Source organism: Ctenocephalides felis, unplaced genomic scaffold (genome assembly GCF_003426905.1).
Source record: "Ctenocephalides felis isolate EL2017-DRISC unplaced genomic scaffold, ASM342690v1 CF-g0.4_SCAFFOLD_01170, whole genome shotgun sequence".
NCBI lineage: Eukaryota > Metazoa > Arthropoda > Insecta > Siphonaptera > Pulicidae > Ctenocephalides > Ctenocephalides felis.
Genome location: NW_020537324.1, coordinates 15,076,013 through 15,103,790, shown reverse-complemented (window position 1 = coordinate 15,103,790; position 27,778 = coordinate 15,076,013). Strand labels below are relative to the sequence as shown.

General features: G+C 26.4%; 3 protein-coding genes across 3 annotated transcripts in view; 1 reads left to right on the top strand and 2 right to left on the bottom strand.

Annotated features, from left to right (window-relative positions):
- Positions 1-67: 67 nt before the first annotated feature.
- Positions 68-2,310, top strand: LOC113368344 (protein mothers against dpp). The gene is made up of 3 exons (XM_026609894.1): positions 68-182; positions 311-587; positions 979-2,310. The coding sequence occupies exons 2-3, from the start codon at positions 318-320 to the stop codon at positions 2,059-2,061; spliced, it is 1,353 nt and encodes a 450-aa protein (XP_026465679.1). The 5' UTR covers positions 68-182; positions 311-317; the 3' UTR covers positions 2,062-2,310.
- Positions 2,311-3,722: 1,412 nt separating this feature from the next.
- On the bottom strand, positions 3,723-16,417 carry LOC113366891. Its single transcript, XM_026608537.1, has 7 exons — positions 16,409-16,417; positions 16,190-16,291; positions 15,964-16,116; positions 11,843-11,944; positions 11,627-11,779; positions 3,957-4,058; positions 3,723-3,881 (listed from the first exon to the last, which is right to left on the bottom strand). Exons 1-7 carry the CDS (start codon positions 16,415-16,417, stop codon positions 3,723-3,725), a joined length of 780 nt encoding a protein of 259 aa, XP_026464322.1.
- Positions 16,418-19,037: 2,620 nt separating this feature from the next.
- Positions 19,038-27,778, bottom strand: part of LOC113366890 (odorant receptor Or2-like) — a 10,117-nt gene continuing 1,376 nt past the window's right edge. Inside the window, exons 2-5 of the mRNA XM_026608536.1 lie at positions 19,588-19,687; positions 19,416-19,517; positions 19,160-19,312; positions 19,038-19,097 (exon numbers count right to left, since the gene is read on the bottom strand). Of these exons, the coding sequence (XP_026464321.1) occupies positions 19,038-19,097; positions 19,160-19,312; positions 19,416-19,517; positions 19,588-19,687 (415 nt within the window). The remainder of the gene's footprint in view (positions 19,098-19,159; positions 19,313-19,415; positions 19,518-19,587; positions 19,688-27,778) is intronic.

Sequence of the window (27,778 nt, the reverse complement as noted above, 5' to 3'; positions counted from 1 at the left end):
TACTGAAATTTTCTCCCGCGCTTAATATATTTCTTTGGCAATGGCAACCCCATGTCACAGCGGGACAGCGGCCATGTCAGTATAAACAATTGAAGTAAATATTTCTTTTGCTGACATAAAGAAAAGTTAATTTTGCTCCTAATTGAATTATTGCACTAAATTTGTACATAGTTATTAGAAAGGTATGCAACACTTGCTTGAATATTTCGCGAATGATAATAATTTATTAGTCCTAAGTTACATTTTTATTACTATGTTTAAATTCCATGAAATTTGCCTCCAATTGACAAAATGCATCTTTTTATAACAGAAATAATATGGATACTGATGATATGGAAAGCTCTAGCGGCGGACCAATGTCCAGCCTGAATAGTTTGTTTTCTTTTACATCACCTGCAGTAAAAAAGTTATTGGGGTGGAAGCAAGGTGATGAGGAGGAAAAATGGGCAGAAAAGGCCGTCGATAGCTTGGTTAAAAAATTAAAAAAACGTAAAGGTGCTATTGAAGAATTAGAGCGAGCTTTAAGCTGTCCAGGCACACCAAGTAAATGTGTTACTATACCCAGATCTCTAGATGGCAGATTACAGGTAATGTACATATGACTAATATTATTTATTGTTATTTGCTTAGTGACATAGGTCACTATTCACTTACTAATAGAAACGTTATATTTTTATTTATATTTCTATATCAACATCAATATCTTCTCTTTAAAAAGTTGCATAAACAATAATACTGTAAAATATTTTGAAATTGTAAGAAAATATTTCTTACTTGCAAGCTTCTTAATCACATCAAACTCTTACTTTTAATCGCATATATATTATTTAATCGTGACAATGGGTTTTTTTGCGTTTTTTTAACTACTGAACTGCTTTTATTTAAAAATTGTATGCCAAGCTTATTAGATGCAATATAATTAACACTGCAGTTTGGTATATTTTTTGCGGCTAAAAACAAATTCAATTACCTATGCAGGTATCACATCGCAAAGGTCTACCCCATGTGATTTATTGTCGTGTATGGCGTTGGCCTGATCTACAAAGTCATCATGAATTGAAGCCTTTGGAACTATGTCAGTTTCCATTTAGTGCAAAACAAAAAGACGTTTGTATAAATCCGTATCATTACAAGAGAGTTGAAAGTCCTGTTCTTCCACCAGTTTTGGTGCCACGACATTCAGAATTTGCACCAGGACATTCATTGCTACCATTTCAGCAGATCTCAGAACCTAACATGCCCCACAATGTTAGCTACTCGAATAACGGATTTAATTCCCAACATAATGGTCCTCAAAGTCCTATATCATCTGTTCCAAGTCCCGGTTCCATAAATTCGAATCCACAAAGCCCTTACAGTGGTTTACCTGAAACTCCTCCTCCTGCTTATAGCCCTCATGAAGACAATGGTAATGTATCGCCAGTGGATAATGCTATGGAAGTTGCTCCTGTTAGTTATCAAGAACCAGCTTTTTGGGCAAGCATAGCATATTATGAGCTTAACTGTCGTGTAGGTGAAGTGTTTCATTGTAATTCACACTCTGTGATCGTAGATGGTTTTACAAATCCATCTAACAATTCAGACAGATTTTGTTTAGGACAGCTGAGCAATGTAAATCGAAATAGCACAATAGAAAATACTCGTAGACACATAGGTAAAGGTGTTCATCTATATTATGTGGGTGGAGAAGTTTATGCTGAGTGTTTATCTGATTCAGCAATTTTTGTTCAGAGTAGAAATTGCAATCATCATCATAATTTTCATCCAAGCACTGTATGTAAAATACCATCTGGTTGTTCTCTTAAAATATTCAATAATCAAGAATTTGCACAGTTACTTTCACAAAGTGTTAATCATGGTTTTGAGGCCGTTTATGAATTAACCAAAATGTGCACTATACGAATGAGTTTTGTAAAAGGATGGGGTGCTGAATACCATCGACAAGATGTAACTAGTACACCTTGTTGGATAGAAATACACTTGCATGGTCCACTGCAGTGGCTCGATAAAGTTTTAACACAAATGGGATCACCTCATAATGCCATTAGTTCCGTGTCGTGAGTGAAATATGCTGATTCCCTAAATGGTCTGAAATTACTTTTCTGTGTTTGCCATGATATTATGTGAATGAAATATTGTGAAAATTGAATATATGATAGGTGCATAGGTGATTTTAATGAGAAGTTCTATTGAATTTAATAGTCTAAAATTATTGTTTTAATTCTGACTGACATGATTTGAAATCATACATATTTTACTTGAATATGATATTTTAGGGGAAATTTGTTTTTGTGATGCTTTATTGGGAAGGAGGCAATAAATTGAAATTTAATTCAAATTTTATAGTAAATCTACTAAATAATAAAAAAATAATTAATTTAGTTTAATTTTTGATGCGTAGTTACTAATCATAAACATAATTTGTTCTTGCAGTGATTGTATGAGACAAAAGTGTACTAATATTATTTTGAATATCATAAAATTTAAAAAAAATCTTCCAATAGCGATAATTATAACATAAAATGATATTATTTAAATGATAAGTCTCGAATTAAATATTTTTAATTGACTATGCAATATAAGAATGATTGAAGAGCTGTTGATATTATGTTATATCATAAATATTAATATTTGTTAGCTGTAACTAAAGCAATAAAATATAAGCATTCTATATCCCATATTCAAATATTTTTATCAGCGCTATAATAGTGATTAATTGGTTTTATGTTCTATGATGTGCATATCATATTTTTAAATTCTAATATACTCAATAATACATTTATTGTGTTACAATAATTTACAATATCATAGATTTATAAATAATTTTTCTTCGATATGTTAAGCATTAAAAATACATTTTAGGCAAGATAGTTAAGTTATTAGAATTTAATTAGGTATAGTTATTTCATGTTTTTAGTTTATTGGTTACATATCATTGCAATTATTTTAATAATAATATAGCTTTCGGTTAACGGAATTTTTATGCAAAGATACTTTCACAGCAGCACACCTGTCGTAAGCAAACGTAAATTAATTTTGCTGCTGGTTAGTGCCATTGTTCAAAATCTGTAACATGTTAATGGCAATTAAAGATTTGTAACTTCTGTTATATATATATATATATATATATATATATATATATATATATATAAAAAACATTTTGTTTAGTTTTCTCGATCAATGAACTCATTGTATGAATATCATGACGCGTAATGTAAATATTATAATAAAATTGATGAATGGAGATACATATTTATTTTATACTCGATATACACAACATGCTGTGAACGAATCTCAAATTTTTAGTACCTTGTCATCTTTGTCTTTCTTTGAACCTTTGCTGAGTTTGTAAACAATCTATTGCTAGTTGTGATCAGTACTATTTTTCATTCAGTTGCCTTAACACAGCGACTGCACTATAAGATAAACGCATTACCTATTGAAAACCCACAATATAAAATCAGTAAATTACAAATTTATAGTTATAAAATTTTTATTTCTTTTATCTTCATATTAGAGAGTATATTAGTGCCTCCGTCAGTATCATTATTTAAATGTTTGACTTTTTTTTGAAGTAAGATAATTTAAAACTGCCGGTGCAAATATAAAATCAATTATAGTAGTTTGTAGCGTTTTTGTGGTAATAATAATGAATTTATGCAAGAAAAAAATGCTCCATGTTTTTCTATTCAGGGGTAGAAAATGAATTCATTATAATTATATCAAACCATTATTAAAGTGCTCATGTCCATAGGGAATAATCCGGCCCTCATCACGAGCGGCCTTTGAGCGCGCAGTATCATCAATTGAATCGCTCGCTTACAACGCGGTTCCGTATCGAGCCAATTCGATTCGTACGCAGCTTCAGAAAGTTTTGTACTCTTTTGATTAAATACATAACAAATGTTATAAATAGAAGTAGTTTTTTTATATGAACAATGCATTCGAATTTTTACCTCAATTACTATATCGTTGGCATGCCAATAATACATGAAGAAAATTAGAAAAATGGTTCCCACATATCCCCAAGTTATGAATAGCTCTAAGCCGAATGGTATCTGTAATATATACATAATTATATTATAAATTGTTAAGTAAATATTTGATATTTGCTAATTTGAATGTGTGAAGCTTTTACGAGACGTTTCAAGTTATGGTGATGAAACTCTATAAGGACTCGCGTTGATTATTTTTACGCGACGATCGACCGATTCGTTTATTTATAATTAGGAATAATATGCAAAAATTTTTGTCTATGTTATTGCCAAAAATCCGGAACCCATTGTGAAAATACAAAAATGGTGAGGAAGTTTGGAATTACGCAGTATAAAGCGCACAGAATGTGAAAATAATATATCTAGAATTTAATCTGTATATATTTATGTGAGCAAATGCATTCTTTCGTCGTGCTTTGTGATTATCGAAATCGTTGGTACCAAGAAGAAGAGTATGAATATCCAGAATTGCTTAATGTTCTATCATCAAATGGGTGCAAATTGAATGTAAAAATAAAATGATAAAAGTACAAGAATTAATCTATTACCAAAGACATAGTGAATACTTCTCCGCATAAGATGATTGCAACAATCAAAAAATCCATGTTCATTGGTATATTCATGATGTAACTGATCTTCTCCATCAACCTTGAAACAAAAGTGTTAACATTATTTACTATAAAATTCTAGAATTGAAAAATTTGCATTCATACTTGATTATTTGCAAATGTTCTTCTATAAAATGGATTACGGTTTTATAATGGTCACCGTCGATTGTTAATTGATGAAAGTGTTTAACTTTATAATTATGAATTTCAATTATGCACTGGATGAATGATAAAAGTGAAATAATTAGTGTGTTCCAAATTGGTATCAATGAACCCGCTGTTAAAACCATAAGTTCCAGTATCACAGAAATAAAAATTGTGTTTTCTTCAACTGGCATATTAGGAATATGTACAGCTACGGCAAAAATATCAATTTTTTCTCCAGGCCTATAAAAGTTACATTTATTGCAATTAATAAACCTTCTACGTAATATTCTGATCCAAAAATTAGTGAAGAAACTAAGATACTTACTTTGCGAATACAAACAGTGCCAAAATCACGTATATATTGAACAAAATAACAGTAAAACCTGTAGTGATCAGTACTATTTTAGTTATTACACTGTTTTTTCTTATAAATTTGTTTAAAATAATTTGAATTTCATAATTGTCACTTTCCTGGATATTTTTTATTGTGTTATGTATGTAATTTAATATTTCACAATATTTATTATGGTAAAGTAGTGTTGTCACTCCTTTTATGATTAATGAACTAAACAATAATACTGAACCACCCCTCGACGTTAATCGTAATAAATTGTTTCGATTCTTATAAATATAAAAATATTGAGTAATATTGAATGCCAGCATAAATAATAATATTATGCATCCTTTTAATGCATTCAGTCGTGGAAATTTAGCATTTTTGTAATGAATGAATCCCATAAAATTCAAAGCTGAAATTTAATAAATACATAATATTAATATTGTTATACTAAAATGTATTGTTCAATAATTATTGTCTGCCTTGTATATGTATCTTGACCATTGCGTTTTCCTTTACTTGTGGGTCCATGTTTTGATTGAAATAAACTTTTAAGACATTAGTTCTGTGTATATTTCTATAACATGAATTAATACATAAAGAATTTAAATAAAAAAAATCTTTAACTGTAAATACCGATTGAGATAATTGAATGGATTCTTGAATATTGCGTCGAGTCTTTTAATTTTGGAGAACTGTAAATTATATTAGAAACCCCTTTTCAGACTGTTGTAAGAAATATAATGCTTACTTGTTTATAGTAAATTTAAGATATATATCTTAAATTACTGGAAATATCCAGTGTTATTAAGTATTACTATATCACATTACTTTAACTACCGGAACCTTCCATTAAATTACTAAAAAAATATGTAAAGATAATCCGATAATTTGACATCAAAATAGGTTTGATTTTTTATTCATAATATAATAAGAAAATTATAAAATAATGTGTGTGTTATGTGTGCACATATAATGCCACATTCATACGATGATTATATTATACATAATTTACATATGTTTTTATGATTAAACATTATTTAATAACGCACAGATGCATGAAAATATGTTTGATGTAGCAGATTTAGCCTTGTTTGTATATTTAGCTATTTTTTTCTTTGAATTTTAAATAATATAATATTAATTAATAGCATTAAAATAATATTTAATTAAAAAACGATGAATATTCATACTTGTTTATTATAATAAATTTATAAATTTTTAATAAATTTATACATTTTTAATAAATTTATACAATTTTAATAAATTTATACATATTATACCTTTATAAATAGTTTTAAATTTTTTTGTTCCATGTCATTTTTGCCTCTGGTTAAACTTTTGCTGCGTTCTAAACCATATTATATTAAATCCTATTTTTTGAAAAAATAAGAACCCCTTAATTGTTGGTTTTCGATAACTATTAACTTTCATTCAGTTGTCTTAAGAGAGCGACTGCACTATAAGAAGCTCGTGTTATCTAATAAAAATATACAATACGTTAATACTTTCCTCAAAAATATAATACTAATAAAATTATAATATTAAATTTCAATTTCTTCATATCAGAATATATTTACACCTTCAGACAGTTTCATTAATTAAAGGTTGCATTTTTTTATATTTTTGATTTTTCATTATCAATTTGAAGCTGTATTTTTTTTGATAAGTGGATGATATTATTTCAGAAATAAGAAAAATTTGAAATTATTTATTGTATTTGTAGCGAATTGAGATGGTAATAGCCAAGAAAAATATGCTCGTATGATCTATTATGATTATTTAATAGACAAAAGAGTTTTTTTTATATTTATACAAACCATTATTAAAGTGCTCATGTCCATGGGGAACAATCCAGCCCTCATCATGAGAGGCCTTTAAGCGCGCAATATCATCAGTTGAATTGCTCGCTTACAACGCGGTTCCGTATCAAGCCAATTCGATTCGTACGCAGCTTCGGAAAGTTTGGCACTCTTTCGAAATATATAGTATTTATTATAAATAGTAGTAGTAGATTTATGTGAACAATGTATTCGAACTTTACCTCAACTACTATATCGTTGGCATGCCAATAATACATGAAGAAAATTAGAAAAATTGTTCCCAAATATCCCCACGTTATGAATAGTTCCAAACTTAACGGTATCTGTAATATAGACAGGGTAATATTATTAATTTATGTGAATTCTTGCCTACGTGGAATGTGTGTTAGAGGTATTTAGATTTCTAAAAAGAAGTTTGTTTTCGCCAAAAAATCCGATTTGCTTATTTTGTTTTTTTTTTTTGACGGTTCAAGTCTCTGTCGATAAAACTCGACATAGAGGTTGAGATCAGTTTTGGGCGATGATCGACCGAGCTGTTTCTTTATAATTAGCCGATACATGCAAAGAATTTTATCCATGACAAAATTATTAAGACTACAAAAACTGTTAGGATGTTGTTATCAGTTGGAAATAGTTTCATCTATCTTTGTCGTCTTCTGATACTAAGGAGGCCAAGAAGACGATAAAACATATTTCTAAAGAATACAGCTATAATATATTAAAACAATTACATGTATGAATTATAATAATTTTTCTGAAATCGATACTAGTTGGGAGTTGAAGATCTCTGATACGTACATCGGTTATTATTTATAAACCAGAATTACTTAATGCCTTATCATCGGATGAGTGTAAATTGAACGCAGAAATAAAATGATAAAATCAAGAATTAGCATATTACCAAAGGCATAGTGAATATTTCTCCACATAAAATGATAGCAACAATCAAAAAGTCCATATTCATTGGTATTTTTATGATGTAACTGATGTTCTCCATCAACCTAGAAAAATTATTTAGTTTGAACAAAATTCCAGGATTAAGAAATTAGTATTCATACTCGATTATTTGCAAATGTTCTTCTATAAGATCAATTATGGTTTCATAATGGTCTCCGTCGATGGTTAATTCATGAAAGTGTTTAACTTTATAATTATGAATTTCAATTATGCACTGGATGAATGATAAAAACGAAATAATTAGTGTATTCCAAATCGGTATCAATGGACCAGCTGTTACAAGCATAAGTTCTAGTATCACGCAAATAAATATTGTGTTTTCTTCTACTGGCATATTTGGAATGTATACAGCTACGGGAAAGAGATCAATTTCTTCTCCAGGCCTATTGAAAATTTTTAATATTAAAAACAAATTGTATGTAATATTCTGTCAAAGACATATTACAATAAATAAAAAATATTCGAGTAATAATCAAGATACTTACTTTGCCAATACAAACAGTGCAAATATCATGTAAATGTTGAACGTGACGATAGTAAAAGCTGTAGAAAGAATTATTGCTTTACTTATTACATTATTTTTTCTTATGAATTTATTTAAGATAAGTTGAATTTCTTGATTGGCAGTTTCTTGATTATTTTTCATTGTACTATGTATATAATTTAGTATTTCACAATATTCATTGTGGTAAATTAGTAATGTCACTCCTTTCATGGTTAATGAAGTAAACAAAAATACTGAACCACCTCTCGACGTTAATCGTAATAAATTGTTTCGATTTTCGTAAAGATAAAAATATTCAGTAATATTGAATGCTAGTATAAATAACATAATTAAGTATCCTCTTAATATATTCAATCGTTGAAACTTAGCATCTTTGTACTGAATCAACCCCAACAAATTCAAAACTGTAATTTAATAAAAACTATTAATATTAATATACCAATTGAAATGCTTAATATTTATTGTTTGCCTTGTAAATTTATCTTGACTATTGCGTTATCCTTTACTTGAGGGTCCATTGATATAGGTTTTATCGCCTTAGCACGGTATATATATTTGTAACTTTAATATTAATACACGAAAAATTTAAATTAAAAAAATGTAAATATAAATATCACCAATTCAAAGAGTTAAATATTTGGTTGATTATTGCTCGAATTATGTGACTTTTCTTTAATATTCGAATTAGCTAAAAATGATATTTAAAACCCACCAACTAACTGTCATGTGAAATGAATGCTTATTTTTTTCATAATAATTTTATATAATATGGAAATATTGAATGTTACTATAAAACAATAATTTAACTACCGGAGCTTTTCATTACAGTACTAAAAAATTAATTAAATATAATCGATAAGTTGGCATAAAAATTGCTTTGATTTTTTATTAATGATAGTACACAAAGAATTGACATAATAAATCGCAGATATAATCCCACATTCATATGATTATATTTTGCATAATTTACATGTTCTTATAAATTCTTTAACATACATTATTTGCGCATCTGACATCAAATTAAAATTTCAATTGCTATTTCAAGTTATTGCTGTCGGTTAACAAATAAAACTGAATTGTTAATAATTATTGTTTGTCTTGTAAATTTATCTTGATTATTGTATTATCCTTTACTTGAGGTTTTGCCACATTTTTATATATATTATCGTTTTATTATAATAGAAGAAAAAATTAAATTTAGATAAATAAAAATTTAACTGTAAATATCACCAATGGGTAAATTAGTTCGTTGAATACCGCGCCGAAGTGTACTAAAACTTTTTTCCAACTGTTGCAAGAAATATGATGTACATTTATATAAATAAAAAAATTATTTATTTATTTATATCTTAAATTAGTGGAAATATTAAGTGTTCTTGAGTATGAATCACTTTAGATTAACTACCGGAAAATTCTATTATATAAATATAATCCGATAATTTGGCATAAAAATAGGTTTGATTTTTTATTCATGATATGAGGAATTTACCAAATCTAGTATGTGTTTTTTATAGCCTCATATAATTACACACATTCATGTGAAGATTATAATTTATAAGTTTTTATAAATTTTTTAACATATATTATTGGCACATATAGAGATCAAATTAAATTATTTTTTACGTTTCAATTATATGAATTTTATCATGAAATTGATAAATAGTAATAATAGAAATATATTTTTCTTTTATATTTTTAGAATATATTATACTTGATAGAACATATTATTTATTTTTTAACTTCCCGTAGGGTAAGTTATTGTAATCGTCAAAAAATCGGAATTGAAAATTTTTACATTTCTTCACGTTTTGAAGGTTTCTGAACATTTTGGCATACCTCAGAAAAAATGGATGTGTGTGTATGTATGTATGGATACAAATTTTCGTCCACGTTTTCGGCCGCACTGATCAACCGATTTGAATGGTTAAAAAAACATTCGATTCCTATTGATAGGGAGATGTGCTGATTAGTTTTTGGCAAAGGCAGTTCGAGCAGTTACGGAGATAAAGAGCAAAGAGTGCAGGAAATAGAAATAGAGTTTTTGAGAGAACGGAGCACCCGATTTGAATGATCTAAAAAACATTCAATTTGTAATGATTGTGAGAAGTGGTTATTAGTTTTTGGTAAAGGCAGACCCAGCCATTTCGAAAATACAGAGCTAAATGTGCAAAAAATGGCAGTTTTTGAAGGAACTAAGCTTCCGATTTAAATGATTCAAAAAAATTCTGCCTTTAACACAATAATTGATTTTGGAAAAAAAAATTGTTTCAAAATTATTTTTTAAATTTTTTTTTTCAAAAAAAATTTTTTTGTATATCGAAAATAATTCAGATTAAATTTAATTCTGACTAAAGTTCTAATAAGCTTTAAACAAATAATTTCAACTTTGCAATTCATTTTATATAATTCTTATAAATATTAGACAATGTTACAATATTTATAATATAATCTATCTGAAAACATTCAATATTCCTCGAACATTTCGTTACGGTACGGGAAGTTTCAGCAATTTGCCTTAAGGCACGATGCCATACACCCCACTAGTTTTATTCTCTATTTTATTCACAATTGTCCAATTAAGGACATTTAATAAATTTGGATAATTTACAATTGTCAACCGTACAGGAACATTGTACACTAAATTGACTTGTTAGAAAACAACTATATCTATTGATAATCTCGATTATTTACTTAACAAATAATTTCTTATAAATAATGACTAAGTTATTTCAATCTTCATCAGGAAAATTGATGACTTAAATCCAGTGGCGCTTTTCTTTTCAATCTACGTCGATAGTTCTCTATTATAAAGGAGTTTGCTAGTGAACATATTATGATCGAATCTTTATAAATAATTTTGAATTGCTAGTATTATATCATCTTTGCTGATTTCTAAACCATATCATTAAATTTTTTGTCAATTTGATTTTGTAAACAATCCGTCGCTGATCTGTACTAATTTTCATTCAGTTGTCTTAAGAGAGCGACCGCGCTGTAAGATGATCGCGTTATCTGATGAAAATATACAATACGTTAATATTTTGCTTAAATAAATTAACTAGCAAAAATTAAATTAATAATATTTAAAGCAAAAATAAAATTAATAATTAATGCTATGGTGCAAATATGTAATCAATTATTATATTTGTTGCGAATTGAGGTTATAAATATCAAAAAAATAATGCACGTGTGATTTATTATATGATGAAAGTAATTTTTTTAGATTTAGATCTATTCTTTATATTTATACAAACCATTATCAAAGTGCTCATGTCCATGGGGAATAATCCAGCCCTCATCATGAGAGGTCTTTGAGCGCGCAGTATCATCATTTGAATCGCCCGCTTACAACGCGGTTCCGTATCAAGCCAATTCGATTCGTACGCAGCCTCGGAAAGCTTAGTGCTCTTTAGTAATAATATAGTTAATAATAGTAGTGGATTTATATGAACAATGCATTTGAACATTACCTCAATTACTATATCGTTGGCATGCCAATAGTACATGAAGAAAATTAGAAAAATTGTTCCCACATATCCCCAAGTTATGAATAGCTCTAAGCCGAATGGTATCTGTAATATGTACTCGATAATGTTATAAATTATTAAGTAAATATTTTCCTACATGGAAGGTATGTTTGACGTTTTCAACTCTTTGTAGTAGAAGTTTTGTTTTCGCCAGAAAATCTTATTTGCTAATTTTGTTGTCTTGGTATTTCAAGTCATGTTGATAAAACTTATTAAGAACTCGCGCTGTTCAGTTTCAAGTGACGATCTGCTTTTTTATAATTAGCAGATAAATGCAAAAAAATTGTACGTGTTTTAGCCAAAAATTCTGATTTGATTTTGAAGTTGCAAATAGCTGATACAGTTAGGAATTGTAAAATGGAAATGTTGCTGTTTTACGAAATGTAAAAAAAATAATGGCAATAACATGATTTTGAAATCTGAACTTCAGAAAACAGTATTAACCTTTGTCAAATTCAATAATAAATTTTTGAAATTTATTTTGAATGTTGGTTATCAAAATCTTTATTCGTTTTTGATACGAAGTTGTCAATCAAATATTAAAACAAAATAATGTGGTGAAATAATTAAGTAATTGTTAAAATTAAAATATCTCTCTTACGTGTGTTGGCAATATATAAACCAGATTTATCTAATGTTTTATGAATAATAATAGTTCAAAAATTAATGTGTTACCAAAGACATAGTGAATATTTCTCCACATAAAATGATTGCAACAATTATGAAGTCCATGTTCATTGGAATTTTTATTATGTAACTGATGTTCTCCATCCACCTTTAAACAAAAGTTTGAATTTTATTTAGTTCGAATAAAATTCCATAATTGAAAATTTTGCACTCATACTTGATTATTTGCAAATGCTCTTCTATTAAATGGATTATGGTTTTATAATGATTTCCGTCGATTGTTAATTCTCGAAAGTGTTTAACTTTATAATTATGAATTTCAATTATGCACTGGATGAATGATAAAAACGAAATAATTAGTGTGTTCCAAATTGGTAGCAATGGACCCGCTAACAATAGCATAAGTTCTAGTATCACAGAAATAAATATTCTGTTTTCTTCAACTGGAACATAGGGAATGTAAAAAGCTACGAATGAAACATGAATTTCTTCTCCAGGCCTATTGAAAAGTTAAATTTGTTGCAATTAATAAATTTATGTAATATTAATATAATTAAGATACTCACTTTGCAAATACAAACAGTGCAAATATCATGTAAATATTGAACATGATAGCAGTAACAGCTGTAGAGATTATTACTGTTTTAGTTATTACATTAGTTTTTCTTACGAATTTACTTAAAATAAGTTGAATTTCATAATTGTCACTTTCTTGAATATTTTTTATTGTGATATGTAGATAATTTAGTATTTCACAATATTTATTGTGGTAAATTAGCATTGTCACTGTTTTCACGATTATTGAACTATACATGAATACTGAACCGCCTCTCGTCGTTAATCGTAATAAATTGTTTCGATTCTCATAAATATATAAATATTGAGTAACATTGAATAATAGTATTAATAATAAAATTAAGTATCCTCTTAATGTGTGCAGTCGTTGAAATTTAGAATTTTTGTAATAAATCAACCCCATCAAATTGAAAACTGAAATTTAATAAATAATATCAATATTAATTTATTAATTGAAATAGTTATTATAATTATTATTTGCCTTGTAAATGAGTCTTGGCTATTACGTTATCCTTTACTTGAGGGTCCATTGAACTAGCTTTTATCTAGTTAGTATAATATATATATATATATATATATATATATATATATATTTGTGATTTTAATAATAATGTATAAAAAATTTAAATTTAGATAAAATAAATGTAAATGTAAATGTCACCGATTCAAAGAGTTAAATATTTGTTTGAATATAGCGCGAGTTATATGGTGACCTTACTTTAATCTTTGAATGGACTATAGATGATATTTAAAAACCACCAGCTAACTGTCATATGAAAAATAATGTATTTATTCCATAGTAAATTTGTATAATATACATGGAAATATTCAGTGCTATCGAATATTACTATAAAACAGTACTTAAACAACCGGAACATTTCATTATACTACTAAAAAATTAAATAAAGATAATCGATAGATTGTCATAAAAATGCTTTGATTTCTTATTCATGATATGTCTTTCGTATCCACATATAATTCCACATACATTTGATGATTACATTCTTACAAATTCTTTAGTATACCTATACTACTTGCGTTTATAAAATCAAATTCGAAATTAAATTTCTTTATCAATTCACCAAATTATTATCCATGTATTTATTTATATAAATTCTCTGAGATCGGAACGAATACACGTCTTAAGCGAGAATGTGTATTATGCGCGGTAGGAAAATATATATATTATCTATCACTAATTATTATTTTTTATATTCTGATATTGGTGTATGTAGGTATTAAATTAAATATTTATGAAATGCGTTAAATACGTATTGTAATTATAATTATCATTAACATTACTACTTACAGAACTAGCCCAGTCTGGGAGAGTCGTTTCTATTTACTTGCTTTACCATTACTTAAGCTCATTTTTTCTGGAATACTTTGGATTATCTGGCTACAATTTTAAAAACAAATTTAAAATTATTTATAGCTAGTGATGACTTTAGTCAATATTTCTCAAGCTTTTTTCTCTATGGAAACCTTCAGAGGTTTTTATTTATTTTTGCGTTCGTAAGTTGGATCATCATTGTCCAGAGGCCCAGTGTAATTGATAAAAATTGCATTCAAATAGAAGTTTTTCTAATTTATCAAAATTTCCTAAATTTTGTTACCTCCTGCTATATTTTTCTTCATTTTTTTTACATTCATATATTTATTATTCTCTTAAAATTCCTAAAAAAAATTGCAACGTAGTAAATGGTGAGTAAAAATCAGTAGCTAACATCTTTATGGGCTTTTTGTGATCTTTTATCGAATATTTTCAACATCTCATTTTTTGCTTTTGCTTTTTTAAACGAAATAACAAATCGTATTAAGCGTGTGAAATATGTGTAAATTATAAGGACTGTCGTAAAATGGTCTATTTTTTTTTAAATTTAAAAATGATCATCTTAATAAAATTATGTAATTAAGCACATGATTACCAAAATACATACGTAAACCAAGCTAAATTTGCCTTACGAAATCATTAAAGGGGTTACAAATGTTGAGTCAGGGTCGAGTTTTGGGAAATAATCTCTTAGAAAAGAGTTGAATTCAGGGAAAGAGATCCATTTTTTTAAATAAATTTTTATACTTGTTTATTATAATAAATTTATACATTTATAATTTATTATGTATACACATATATATATATATATATATATATATATATATATATATAATTCAGATTTTTTTCTTCGGCGTTGAGACATATTCTTAAATGTTAATTTTTGCAGCCAATCATCGAAATAAAAGAACAATAAATAATGACTATTTAAAACGTATTTAATAAATACGTTTTGACACGGTATGTGTGTCATATTACTCATTGTAATGCATTATTTTATACTTGATAAATAGAACATATTATGATCTTCAATTTTTAATACGTTAACACAATTGTGATCTTGGTCTTTGGTTGAACTTTTTCTTGATTTCTAAACCATATTCTTAAATTCCTTATTTTGCATTTGTAAACAATCCTTGATTATTTGTGATCGGTACTAATTTTCATTCAATTGTTTTAAGATAGCGACAGCACTATAAGACAGGCGAATTACCTAATGAAAACATTAACAATTATTATTCTTTCTTTTGTCTTCATATTAGAGTATATTAGTACTTCAGTCAGAGTAAATAGTTAAATGTTTTAATATTATTTTGAAGTATATTTTTTTTATAATAAGAAGAAGGTGATATAATTTCAAAAGTTTGAAAAATTAAAATTGTCTGAACAAATATAATAATACTTGTAGCGTTTTGTGGTAGGTGATCATCAGTGATCATATGATGAATTTATACAAGAAAATAGTGCAGATGTGATTCATTACGTTTATCTATTAAACAGACGATTTCTTTTAAGTTTAAATACAAACCATTAGTAAAGTGCTCATGTTCATGGGAAATAACCCAGCTCTCATCATGAGCGGCCTTTGAGCGCGCAATATCATCATTTGAATTGCTCGCTTACAACGCGGTTCCGTATCAAGCCAATTCGATTCGTACGCAGCTTCGGAAAGTTTCGTACTCTTTCGATTAAATATATTACAAATGTTTTAAAAATAGTAGTAATTTTATATGAACAATTCAATCGAACTTTACCTCAATTATTATATCATTCGCATGCCAATAATACATAAAGAAAATGGTGAAAATCGTTCCCACATATCCCCAAGTTATGAACAGCTCTAAGCCAAATGGTATCTGAAATAGGAATTTTGATAGAAAAACAATCAAAAGTGGGTTGTACAAACTATCACCAAATTATCGCAAATTGAATGTGAAAATAAAATGACCGTAGTTTAAGAATTATTGCATTACCAAAGACATTGTGAATACTTCAGCGCACAAAATAAGTGCAACAATCAAAAAATCCATGTTCATTGGTATCTTTATGATGTAACTGATGTTCTCCATCAACCTTAAAATAAATTATGAATAATAATATTTAGTTAAAATGAAATTTCATTATTGAAAACTCATCATCCATACTTCATTATTTGCAAATGCTCTTCTATAAAATGGATTATAGTTTTATGATGGTCATCATCGATTGTTAATTCATGAAAGTGTTTAACTTTATAATTATGAATTTCAATTATGCACTGGATGAATGATAAAAACGAAATAATTAGTGTATTCCAAATTGCAATCAATGGACCCACTATTATAATTAAAAGTTCCAGTATCACAAACATATAAATTGCGTTTTCTTCAATTGGCATATTGGGAATGTATACAGCTACGGCAAAAATATCAATTGTCTCTCCAGGCCTGTTGAAAAATTAATTTTTTTGAAAATAAATTTTATGCTTTTATGTAGTATTAGGATTGAAAAATATTATATTTGATCTAAATCGTTAGAGAAGAAATTAAGATGCATATACTTACTTTGCAAATACAAACAGTGAAAAAATCATGTAAATGTTGAATACGATAACAGTAAAAGCAGCAGAGATCATAACTGCTCTAGTTATTACATTATTTTTTCTTATACATTTACTTAGAATTAGTTGAATTTCGTAATTGTCACTTTCTTGAATATTTTTCATAGTTATATGAAGATAATTTAGTACTTCGCAATATTTATTGTGGTAAATGAGTATTGTAAGCCCTTTCATGATTAATGAACTATACATGAATACTGAACCACCTCTCGAGGTTAATCGTATTAAATTGTTTCGATTTTCATAAATATAAAAATATTGAGTAACATTGAATAATAGCACATATAATAAAATTAGGTATCCTCTTAACACATTCAATCGTTGAAATTTAGCATCTTTGTAGCGAATTAACCCCATTAAGTTCAAAACTGAAATTTAATAAATTAGATTAATATCAATATACTAATTGAAATATTGAATAATTGTTATTTGCCTTGTAAATTAGTCTTGACTAATGCATTATTTTTTATTCGAGGGTCCATATTTTAAATTAAAATAAGCTTACTATTACATTTGAACGGTGTATCTTTAATAGTGTTACATAAAAAATTTGATTTTTTTTTCAAATGTTAATAACGTCACCGATTGAGATAGTTAAATAGTTTACTGAACATCTCGTCGAATTATAGTTCAACCGTTGAAAGAAATATAATGCATACTTTTTCATAGTAAATTGATATAATATATTTATGGAAATATTTGAATATTTCCACATTACAATCGAGTAATATTCGAGCACATTACTTTAACTACCAGTAATTTTCATTATATTATTAAAAAAATATATAATTCGATAATTTGGCTCAAAAATACATCTGATTTTTTATTCATGGTAGTATATAAAGAATTTACATAAAAAAATGTATAGTCAGTCTTCTATGTTCACTTATGAACCCACATTCATATAATGATTACTTTATACATATTTTACATATATGATCTTACATTTTTTTTAAATCTTTTGCGTATTCAGATCAAATGAAAAATTAAATTTGATTACTAGGTAACATTTTTGTTTTTATTATATATACATTCATATATAAATCAAATTATTTTCTCAAAATCTCCCAACAAAACCTGATATTATAATATTTTTATTAGAAGTAATTTCATGATGTGGTAAAATAGTCAATTATTTTCAATAATTTACTTATTTCAGATTTCTACTTTTACATCTGTTTTACTCTCTTTATCATAATAATTTTAGGATTTTTTTCTTTCTTAATCATATTAAATATTAATTTAATGTTAAATTTAATATTAATGATAAATTCACTTAAATTAAATATTAATTTAAGTGAAGATGATATAAACAAAACTCAAAAATTATATACTACGGAACAAATCTAAATATAGAATTGACTAAAATAAATCATATATCAATATGGCTGAAATAAATCATATATCAATATGACTGTAATAAATCATTCAGCTATAACTTTAAAAATTTATGTCTGCATATTGGGTTATTTCTTTCTTAGAACTTATTGCAAAAAATATTATCAAATAACAATAAATATTAATATTTATTTATTATAATAATTTTATGCAAGTATAATTAATTAGTATTTAATTAATTACTTAGAGTTATTAATTACTTGAACCGAGATTCTTATCGTGGATTTGCTGTAAATGCTTTGTTCTTATAGAAATTTTTATTTGAAATATTGAAAATAGAAATAGAATAGATAGAAATAAATATAATAATATATAAATAAAAATAAATAAATAAATATATTTATTTGAAACATTTGAAATACACTTAATATTCAAATAATATTAATCTAATAACATCAATGGACATCAATCCTTGAATAGTTTTATGCTTTTCATTGAATAAATGAAAAAAAAATTATTTGCTATAAAGTTATTTTCATGTGATGTGATTTTATAGCCAAGTACAATATTTTTTAACTAATTAGGTAGTTTTTATGATATCATACTGTATTGATAATTTAAATAAATCACAATTATTTTTATCTGAATTAAATTTTGAAGTAAATTCATGAGCCTTCGTGCAAATGTCTGAGCAAAGCTAATGCACTATAAGCCGTTCGCAATATCTAAAATAGAAATTAATTAATTAATAATGTAATTTATAAAATCCTTCATTTTAAGTTTATACCAGTATAACAGTTCGTAAATTCATGGGTTGGAAAAAAGCTCTCATCATAAGCGCTTTTTGGGATCTTTGTATCATTAGCTGAATTGCACGTTTGCAACTCGGATCCAAATCTATCCAATTTGATGAAAATGCGGAGTCACATATACTATTGCTCTAGTAATAAAACATATACTTTTTTACGACCAATATAAAATTTAAATAGATCATTGTATTTACAAAATGATTATTGTTTAGGCCATTTTTGCATACAACTTACTTCAACCAGAATATTATTAGCATGCCAATAGTACATAAAGAATATAGTAAACATTGTGCCAATGTATCCCCATGTAATGCACATCTCCAAGCCAAATGGCATCTGTTAAATAAATCATAAAAATTTTATAAATTATGATGATTATTTAAAAAAATATTATGTTTTTTCATACCAGCATGATGACGAAAAGTTCTGCGCATAATATAAGTATGATGATTAAAAAGTCCAAATTTAAAGGAATGCTTATCATACGGTTTATACCTGTTGTGATCCTAAATTTAAAAAATGGTAATTTTTGATAATCGTTATATATACATATACATATATATATATATACTAGCTGACCCGACAGACGTTGTTCTGTACTCATGTCTACAATTTTTCAATTTTTTATACTAATATTTACTGCTTAGTTAAAAATAATAATTACTGTTTTTTGAATTACTATTTACACCAATATATGAGTGATGTTGAATGTAGAACTATTTCAAATAAAATGATTGTTCTCAATTCCCACAGTTAACACTTTAATTATTCATTTAACAAATATTAAAAAACGTTCAATAAAATTGTATATTAAAAATTATACAATGCGATTTATAGAACAAATTTATTTCCAATAGCTCAATTTATTTTATTGCATTTAAGGGTTATATAGTATTTTTAGTCATACCTGTAGATGTGATGTATAAATGAATGATTTTTTGTTTATTCACGACTAAAACATCGATTTTCCAAATTTATCACACTAAAAATGATCGTCTGCCTTTGTGATTTATGTCACAGCATAAGATACACGTGTTGAAAATTGAAATCTTTAAAAAGTACAACAAATTCAGAAAGAATTAATATATAGCATTCGCGGCAAAGGTGCAATATCACCTTTTATTTTTTTACCCAAAATATATGCTTCAATAATGTTGCCTATAATTTTTATAATTTCGTACCATATTTTAACTGGCTTTTAGTAATTTTAATATATAAATTACATTTTTTTCTCCAATAAATCAATATACATTATTGCTTAAGTTTATATTTGAAGTGAATTAATTTGTCAAATCCTGTTCACATGTGCTCTATTCAACTTACAATCAACAAAATTATTGCTCTGTGAATTTTTTTACTGTGCTCCAATTTACTTGATATTTTGGAAATAGGCTAATCTTTATCTTAATTTCAATGTTTTTAACAATTTGCACTCCGTCACCATCCACAGCATTAATTGGATTATTACTCTTTTAATTCTGATTTTATCAGAACTTGTAATACACTATTTTAAAGGTGATTAAATGAGCTACAACTTTCTCTATCATTAATTTTACCGTAACTTCTCTTATTGTAAAACGGCAAAGGGTTAAAGGGCTCGAAAGACCTCTGGTTGGACAGCTCCTTAATTAATCATACATCTATCAATATTTGTGTAACAAAAAAATAATAAACATTAATAATTAGTCAGAAAAATACCTCGAATTTTCTTATATATATACTTTTATACGTATTCTTTCAGAGGTATTATGATGAGAAATTGGTTGTTTTTTTATAAATGTGTTTTTTTTTTTCATGAAATTATGAGTTTTTTGAGAATCATTTGTACTAAAGTTGTGGTATTTTCTAGAATCCATCAAGATCTCTTAAACCAAGTTAATTCTAGAATACGATTATTTTTAATTTTGGTGGATATGGCACTCAAAGTATTTGATTTAAATGAAAAAAAAAAAACATTGCATGCGTCCTTTATCTGCATGATAGCTCACTCATTTTACACGCAGAAGTACTCATTTTAAAGCTTATTTTGAGCACTATAAAAACCCATTTTCATATCTAGCCTAATAATGTTCCTAAAACACTATAAAATAACGATTTATTAAGATTTTAATTGATATAATTCTGTTCATTACATGATTTTCGTTAAAATGTATATTTTTGAAGGTGTTAGCAAAAAATGATGAAAAACGCAAAAAAGAAACAAATATTCAGTAGCCAGTAACTTGAAAAGTATTTCCTTTTTTGAAAAACATTATTAAATATTTTTCTCGTATAATTAGTTTTTTATCAATACCCAACGTTATTTTGGAAAAAAGTAAAAATACACCACTGAAAAGAAATGTCATCCACCCGAGAAGTGGTAAAGGAGTCTAAATTGTTTTCACTTCTGAAGAGTAAGATGAACCTAGTTCCAAAATTCCAAACGAATTGGAAAATAGTAAAAATTTCAGACCCAAAGCGCTCCATTGAGTAAATATTCCGTACCCAATGACAAACATATGAATTTTTGACACAATGAAATTTCTAAATATTTTTTTTTGTATTGTGACTTAGTATAGTAAGGCAAAACGACTGAAAATTGAATATGTTTGAGCGCAATCACTTATGGCTCGCTCCTTTGCGCGAATTCGTACGGCGAATCTGTTCGCAAAGTGCGCAAACAAAATTATTGCAAGCAAAAGCAAACCACGCGCACGTCAGACGCATGCGCAGACTGCATCACTTGTCAAATGCATGTTATATTATTTGCATCTTATATTAATTTAATTTTTGGCACATCTCAGCTGCTTTTCGGCATTAATAATGTAGACATTACATTTTCCTTATTCATAATTATGAATTCATTATATTCTAATATTGCCTTAGCCTATAAGTGAATAGAAATGTTTGGCAAATGACAGTCCTCAATTGTTTTTAATGTCAAACTAAGCTTCAAATATTTTCAAGGGCAGACAATGATAAGCGGTTTTTTGTAATTTTTTCTATTTATTTCTACAATTTAACTATATTTCTATGAATCAAAACATTCTAAAAAATTTCCCGAACAAACTTCAGGAAGATTCATGAAAATCCGAATTATAGTTTAGGAGGAAATATGAAACTTACATTGTTACAGAAGAATTTTATATATAAGATATATATATATATATATGTGAATTTATTTATTTAAAATATTCTTACCTTATTATTTTTAAATGCTCTTCAATGCAATTGATCAAATACTGGTACGTGTTCGTATACTTTTCATCGCAGAATTCTTGTAAATTTTCGATTTTATATTTAAGAATTTCGATTAAACATTGCACATACAGAAATATCGATATTATCATAGTATTCCAGATTATTAAAATTGGAACAAATATAGATAAAACAATCACTAAATATAGAAATACTATTAATCTGTGGTTTTCTATCTCGAAGGGTAAATATAAAGCAATCGCCAATATTTCGATTTTTTCACCAGGCCTGGAAAAGAAAAATAAAATTTTTATATAATACGTTCTATAACACGTTTATTTTTGAATAATATAATTTTGTGATTTATTATAGTTTATTACAAAACCAAGAAATAATTAGTTTCTGCACTAATTTTCTTCATAAAAATGTAATTATCAGGTGGACTTGCCTTAAATTCGTGCAAAGTATGAAGATTGTCTTTAATTTAAAATGCATTTAAACATTTTATTTTATGTGGTTTAAAATTTTTGCAACATATGTAAATAATTAAATTTGAATGTATTATTATTTTTATCACTTACCTATATAATATAAAAAATACTAAAATCAGGTATGCATAAAATAAAACCATAGATACACCTGTGATACTGCTGACAATTTTTGTTAAACCACTATTTAATTTCACATACTTCTCCAGAATATTTTTAAGAGCTTGGTTTCCATAATTATCTATGTATTTCATTGTATTAACTAAATCTTCAAAAATTTCATTAAATTTTTGGCGATAAATAACTGAAACCATTGCTTTTGATACTAGAGAGGAGTATAAAACGACTGTTCCTCCTCGAGCTATAAGAAGCATTGGATTTTTTAAATTAAAATACACAAATAAATATTGTGATATATTAAAAATTATCATAAATGTTAAAGATAAATAAGATTTGAATTTGTCTATATAAATCCATTTGGTGGAGTCAAAGTAAACGAAACCGTACACGTTTAAGCCTGAAAATTTAAATTTAATTTTATGAAAAATATATTTTCTACAATTTCTATTTTATGTTTATAATGAACCTCGTAAATGCACTCCTATAAAGCGATTATTTTTCAAATTTGAATCCATTCTATTTTTACAACACGATGGTGTTACCTGCAATCGTTCGTGAAAAGTATTTAATAAAACTGATCTATTTTTTGTGCATGGAAAAATACTTTGCTGAGAGCATTGGCGTATCAATTTTATTTTTGCTAAAAATATTATATGTAAGTTTTAAATCTTATATATAATAAAAATAAATTGATACGTCTACGCAATACAGACTTGTAAGTTGATATGTTATATCTAAGTTTTGCTACTAAATACTTCCCCAAAAAGAAGTTTATGTTTATGCTAGAAAGGCTGAGATGCTAATTTTATTTCTCGGCGTTTCAAGTCATTTTGAATCGTTTGACAAAATTGTTGGCAAAAGTGTGTGTTTCAAACTAAAATTTTACATTTCGTCGATGCTTTCTCAAAAAACGACTACATCAAAAATCAAAATTCATTTTATGAAATTCTATAAAGACTGAAGAATACATCTATAAAAAATTCGTTTTGGGCGACAATTGTTTGAGCCGTTTCATCAAAATTAGCAGAAAAGTGCAAAAAGTTTTGTTTACATTTTTACCAATTTGGAAAGTTTGGAAGCTTCCAAAGATATCAGGGCTGATTGTTTCTTCGTATAATTAAAAGTCCAGCCAGATGCTTTGACGATTTTAATGAAACTTTGCATATATATAGAGTTTATGGTATAAAAGATTATAGGCCTACTAAAACTTATTTAATTATAAAAATTGAATTAAAATATATTTTTATAACATTTGGAATATAGTTATTTTCAATTTTTCTGCTTAATACTTTTACTAAAAAAAATTATGTATAACGATTTTAAGGTCTGAATTTATTTTGTTTAAAGACTATGGTTAAATATAAATAAAATTTCTGTTATTTTTAAAATCTTGAACTATTATGAGTAACTATTAACTATGGATATAAAAAATTATGATATGTAAAATTAAATTCCACATACATATTTTTTTATTTATATAAATTACAATTTGTCTTAATTAATGAAATTCAGTAATTGATTTATAATAATTTACAATATTAATGTTTGAAAGGTTACTTGTTGGTAGGTTCAATACAATAACTAATTAAATCTACACGTAATATAATTATAATTATTCATTAAAATAAAAATACATTTGTATTTAATGTTGACATTTCAAAATGTCCTGTAAAGTAATTTTTCACTCATTCATTCATCATTATTATATGTTTATGAGGTCAAACAATCACGTTATCAAAAAATACTAGTTAATAGGTGTAATCATTGTCTTCCATATATTATGCCGAATATCAAATAGTTTAAGTACATGGAACCAATATATAATTTACGATCTTGAATCGCGCAGGATAATATGTGAAATTACTTTTGAATAAATAACGAAATCGAATCAATTTTATGTGTTACTATAATTTACAATGATATGTGATTAACTTTACAAAGAAGAAGTTTATGTTTTCGCCAGAAAATTCTTTTTGTCCATGTTATATTTCTCTACATTTAAAGTCATTCTGAATTATTTGTATCAAATTGGGATATGCATGAAAAACTTTGTTATCTATGGATTTTTCTTTTTCTTTTCCTTTACGATTTTTCATTCAAATGCTGCAGCAGAGCTAATCCACTATAGGTCATCCGGAGTATCTGAAATAATGATAAAAGTCTTCTAGATTTTGTTTAATACATAATGAAATATTCATTTTATTTTATTACTATAAGAAATGTAAAAACTTATTACCATTATTAGAGTTTGTAAATTCATTGGACAAAACCCAGCGGTCATAATTAACGGTTTTTGTGATTGCTGCATTATTAACTGAATAGCCCGCTTACAACGCGGTTCTGATTCAAGCCAACACGATTTATAAGCTGCTTCGGATAAATTGATACTCTGGAAATTGAATTTTGATTTTCCATTTGAATTAAATTTTAATTTATAAGTGAATTTCAAATTTGTATAAAAATGTTACAAATTATCAGTAGCAAATAATTGAACGATGCTCAGAATATCATAAATATTGCTCTTATTGATATTTCAAACATTTCATAGAATACAATTTTATTTTATTTTTTTATTTTAGAAATTGCAGTATCGTTTATGTAATCTAACGTATTTTTGTTATAAAAATTTTAGAGACATTAACTATTGAATTTTAGTCAAGTGCTATGGATAAAATCTTCCAAAATGCAGCGTTTTTTAAATATATTCAATTATTGTTAAAACCAGATCCAAGCATATTCAAAGGATTCTAAAGAAGCGCAACTTCAAAATTAAACACAGAGATTTTTTAGAGTATAAATTTTTGTGATAAAATTTATACTTACTTCTAATACAATTTCATTGGCGTGCCAGTAGTACATGAAAAAAATAGAAAAAACTGTTCCAATGTATCCAAATGTAATACACATCTCCAATCCGAATGGCATCTGATTTAAATGATATTATTTTAGAAATTGATATATTTATATATTATATTAGATAATAATTGATCAAATTTTACCATCGTTACTAGGAAAATTTCAGCACATAATACTAGTCCTATAATAAAGAAATCTAAGTTTAAAGGGATGCTTATCATGTGCTCTAAATTCTTCAAAATTCTGAAAGCGAAAAATTTTTTTTAATAATTTTCTTACATACTTTTACGTACATACTAACAAGTTTTTTATACTTTAATTGAATACTGATCTTTATATCGAATACTTATTAAATCATCTGAGTTATGTTAAAAAAAATTAATAAGTATTCAGTACGATCGATTCGATCGTATCGTTTTATGTTTGTCAATTCTTTAGTGAAACTCACTACTTATTTTAAAAAATTGAATGGTTTAAATAATCTAATTAAATAATAATTATCTAATTTAAAGACAAACAATAACTACTTTGCAATGAAATATATTTTATGATTTTTTTTCTTAATAATTGGATAGATGGGATGTATGAACGATTTTCTGTTCACTCTTAACTGTATGAGAATTTATTATAATTGTTTGGAAATTTATTTTATTTACCTTTGATGTTATATATTTCTTATATTCACCTTATAATTTGTAGATGATCATCAACACATTTCGTTATAAATTCATATCTGTAGTTGTCTTTACAAAATTCATTTAAATGTTCTATTTTGTATTTAAGAATTTGGATTAAACATTGCACATACATCAGCAATGATATCATCATAGTATTCCATGCAATTATAATAGGATTGAATATATTAGTATCAATTCAATGTATAAAAAACACTATTATTCGGTTGCTTTCTACATCGAAGGGTAGATACATTGCTACTACGAAAACTTCAATTTTATCTCCAGGCCTGAAAGAAAAAAATAATTAAATTATATATATATATATATATATATATATATATATATTCTTACACAAACACAAATTCCAACACAAAAGCCCAAAAAGGTTAAATAAATAAAAATTATTATAATGTTTAATTGAAGTGATAAAACAGAGTAATTATAATAACATTTTAGTTTATTTTCGTGCTAAGAATATAAATATTTTTATTACACTTACCTATAAAAAACAAAAAATAATGCTATGAGATATATATTGAATACCACGATGGACAAGCCAGTAATAGCACAAACTATTTTAGTCAATATGCTATTATATTTAATATATTTGTTTAAAATCTCTTTAATAGCTTCCTGTTCATTGTTATTGATATATTTTATCGTATTATCTAAATCTGTAAATATTACATTAAATTGTTTGCTATAAATTATAGAAACAAATGCCTTCGATATCAATGAAGAATACACCACCACAGTTCCACCACGAGCTGTTAATCTCATCAAATTTCCTAAATTTTCATATGCGAAAAAATATTGTGATACATTTACTATTATCATAAATGTTAAAATTGTATATCGTTTTAATTTCTCTATGTACGGAAAGGAGACTTTTTTGAAATCAACCAAGCCATAAATGTGCAAACCTGGAAAATCGGATAATCTCTATTATAACATTTAAATTATAATTTTATCAATCCAATTTAAATATATTAAACGAGTATATTATACCCACCTTTCAAATGTATCCCAATAAAAGGATTATTTTTCAATTCCAAATCCATTGTCTTGTACAAAATTATGATAAATGATAATCTGCAGAAGCTATAAAGTCAACTGATTGAATTATCATTTATAATTATTTAATTGAGTTCTACTGCCATTCAAGATATATGATTATGTGATTATGGCAGTGACTTTAGTCTGCGGAATAATTGGGTATAGGCATGAATTATTACTTAGAATAGAATATGGTTTGTAAATTTTAATAATTGTCTCCAAA

Coding starts and splice junctions, on each gene's coding strand:
- LOC113368344 (XM_026609894.1), top strand. CDS start 318: ATGGATACTGATGATATGGAAAGCTCTAGCGGCGGACCAATGTCCAGC. Junction 588..978: donor CTCTAGATGGCAGATTACAG/GTAATGTACATA, acceptor TTACCTATGCAG/GTATCACATCGCAAAGGTCT.
- LOC113366891 (XM_026608537.1), bottom strand. Junction 11,780..11,842: donor CCAACGATATAGTAATTGAG/GTAATGTTCAAA, acceptor TTATTACTAAAG/AGCACTAAGCTTTCCGAGGC. Junction 4,059..11,626: donor ACATGAGCACTTTGATAATG/GTTTGTATAAAT, acceptor TATATATTACAG/ATACCATTCGGCTTAGAGCT.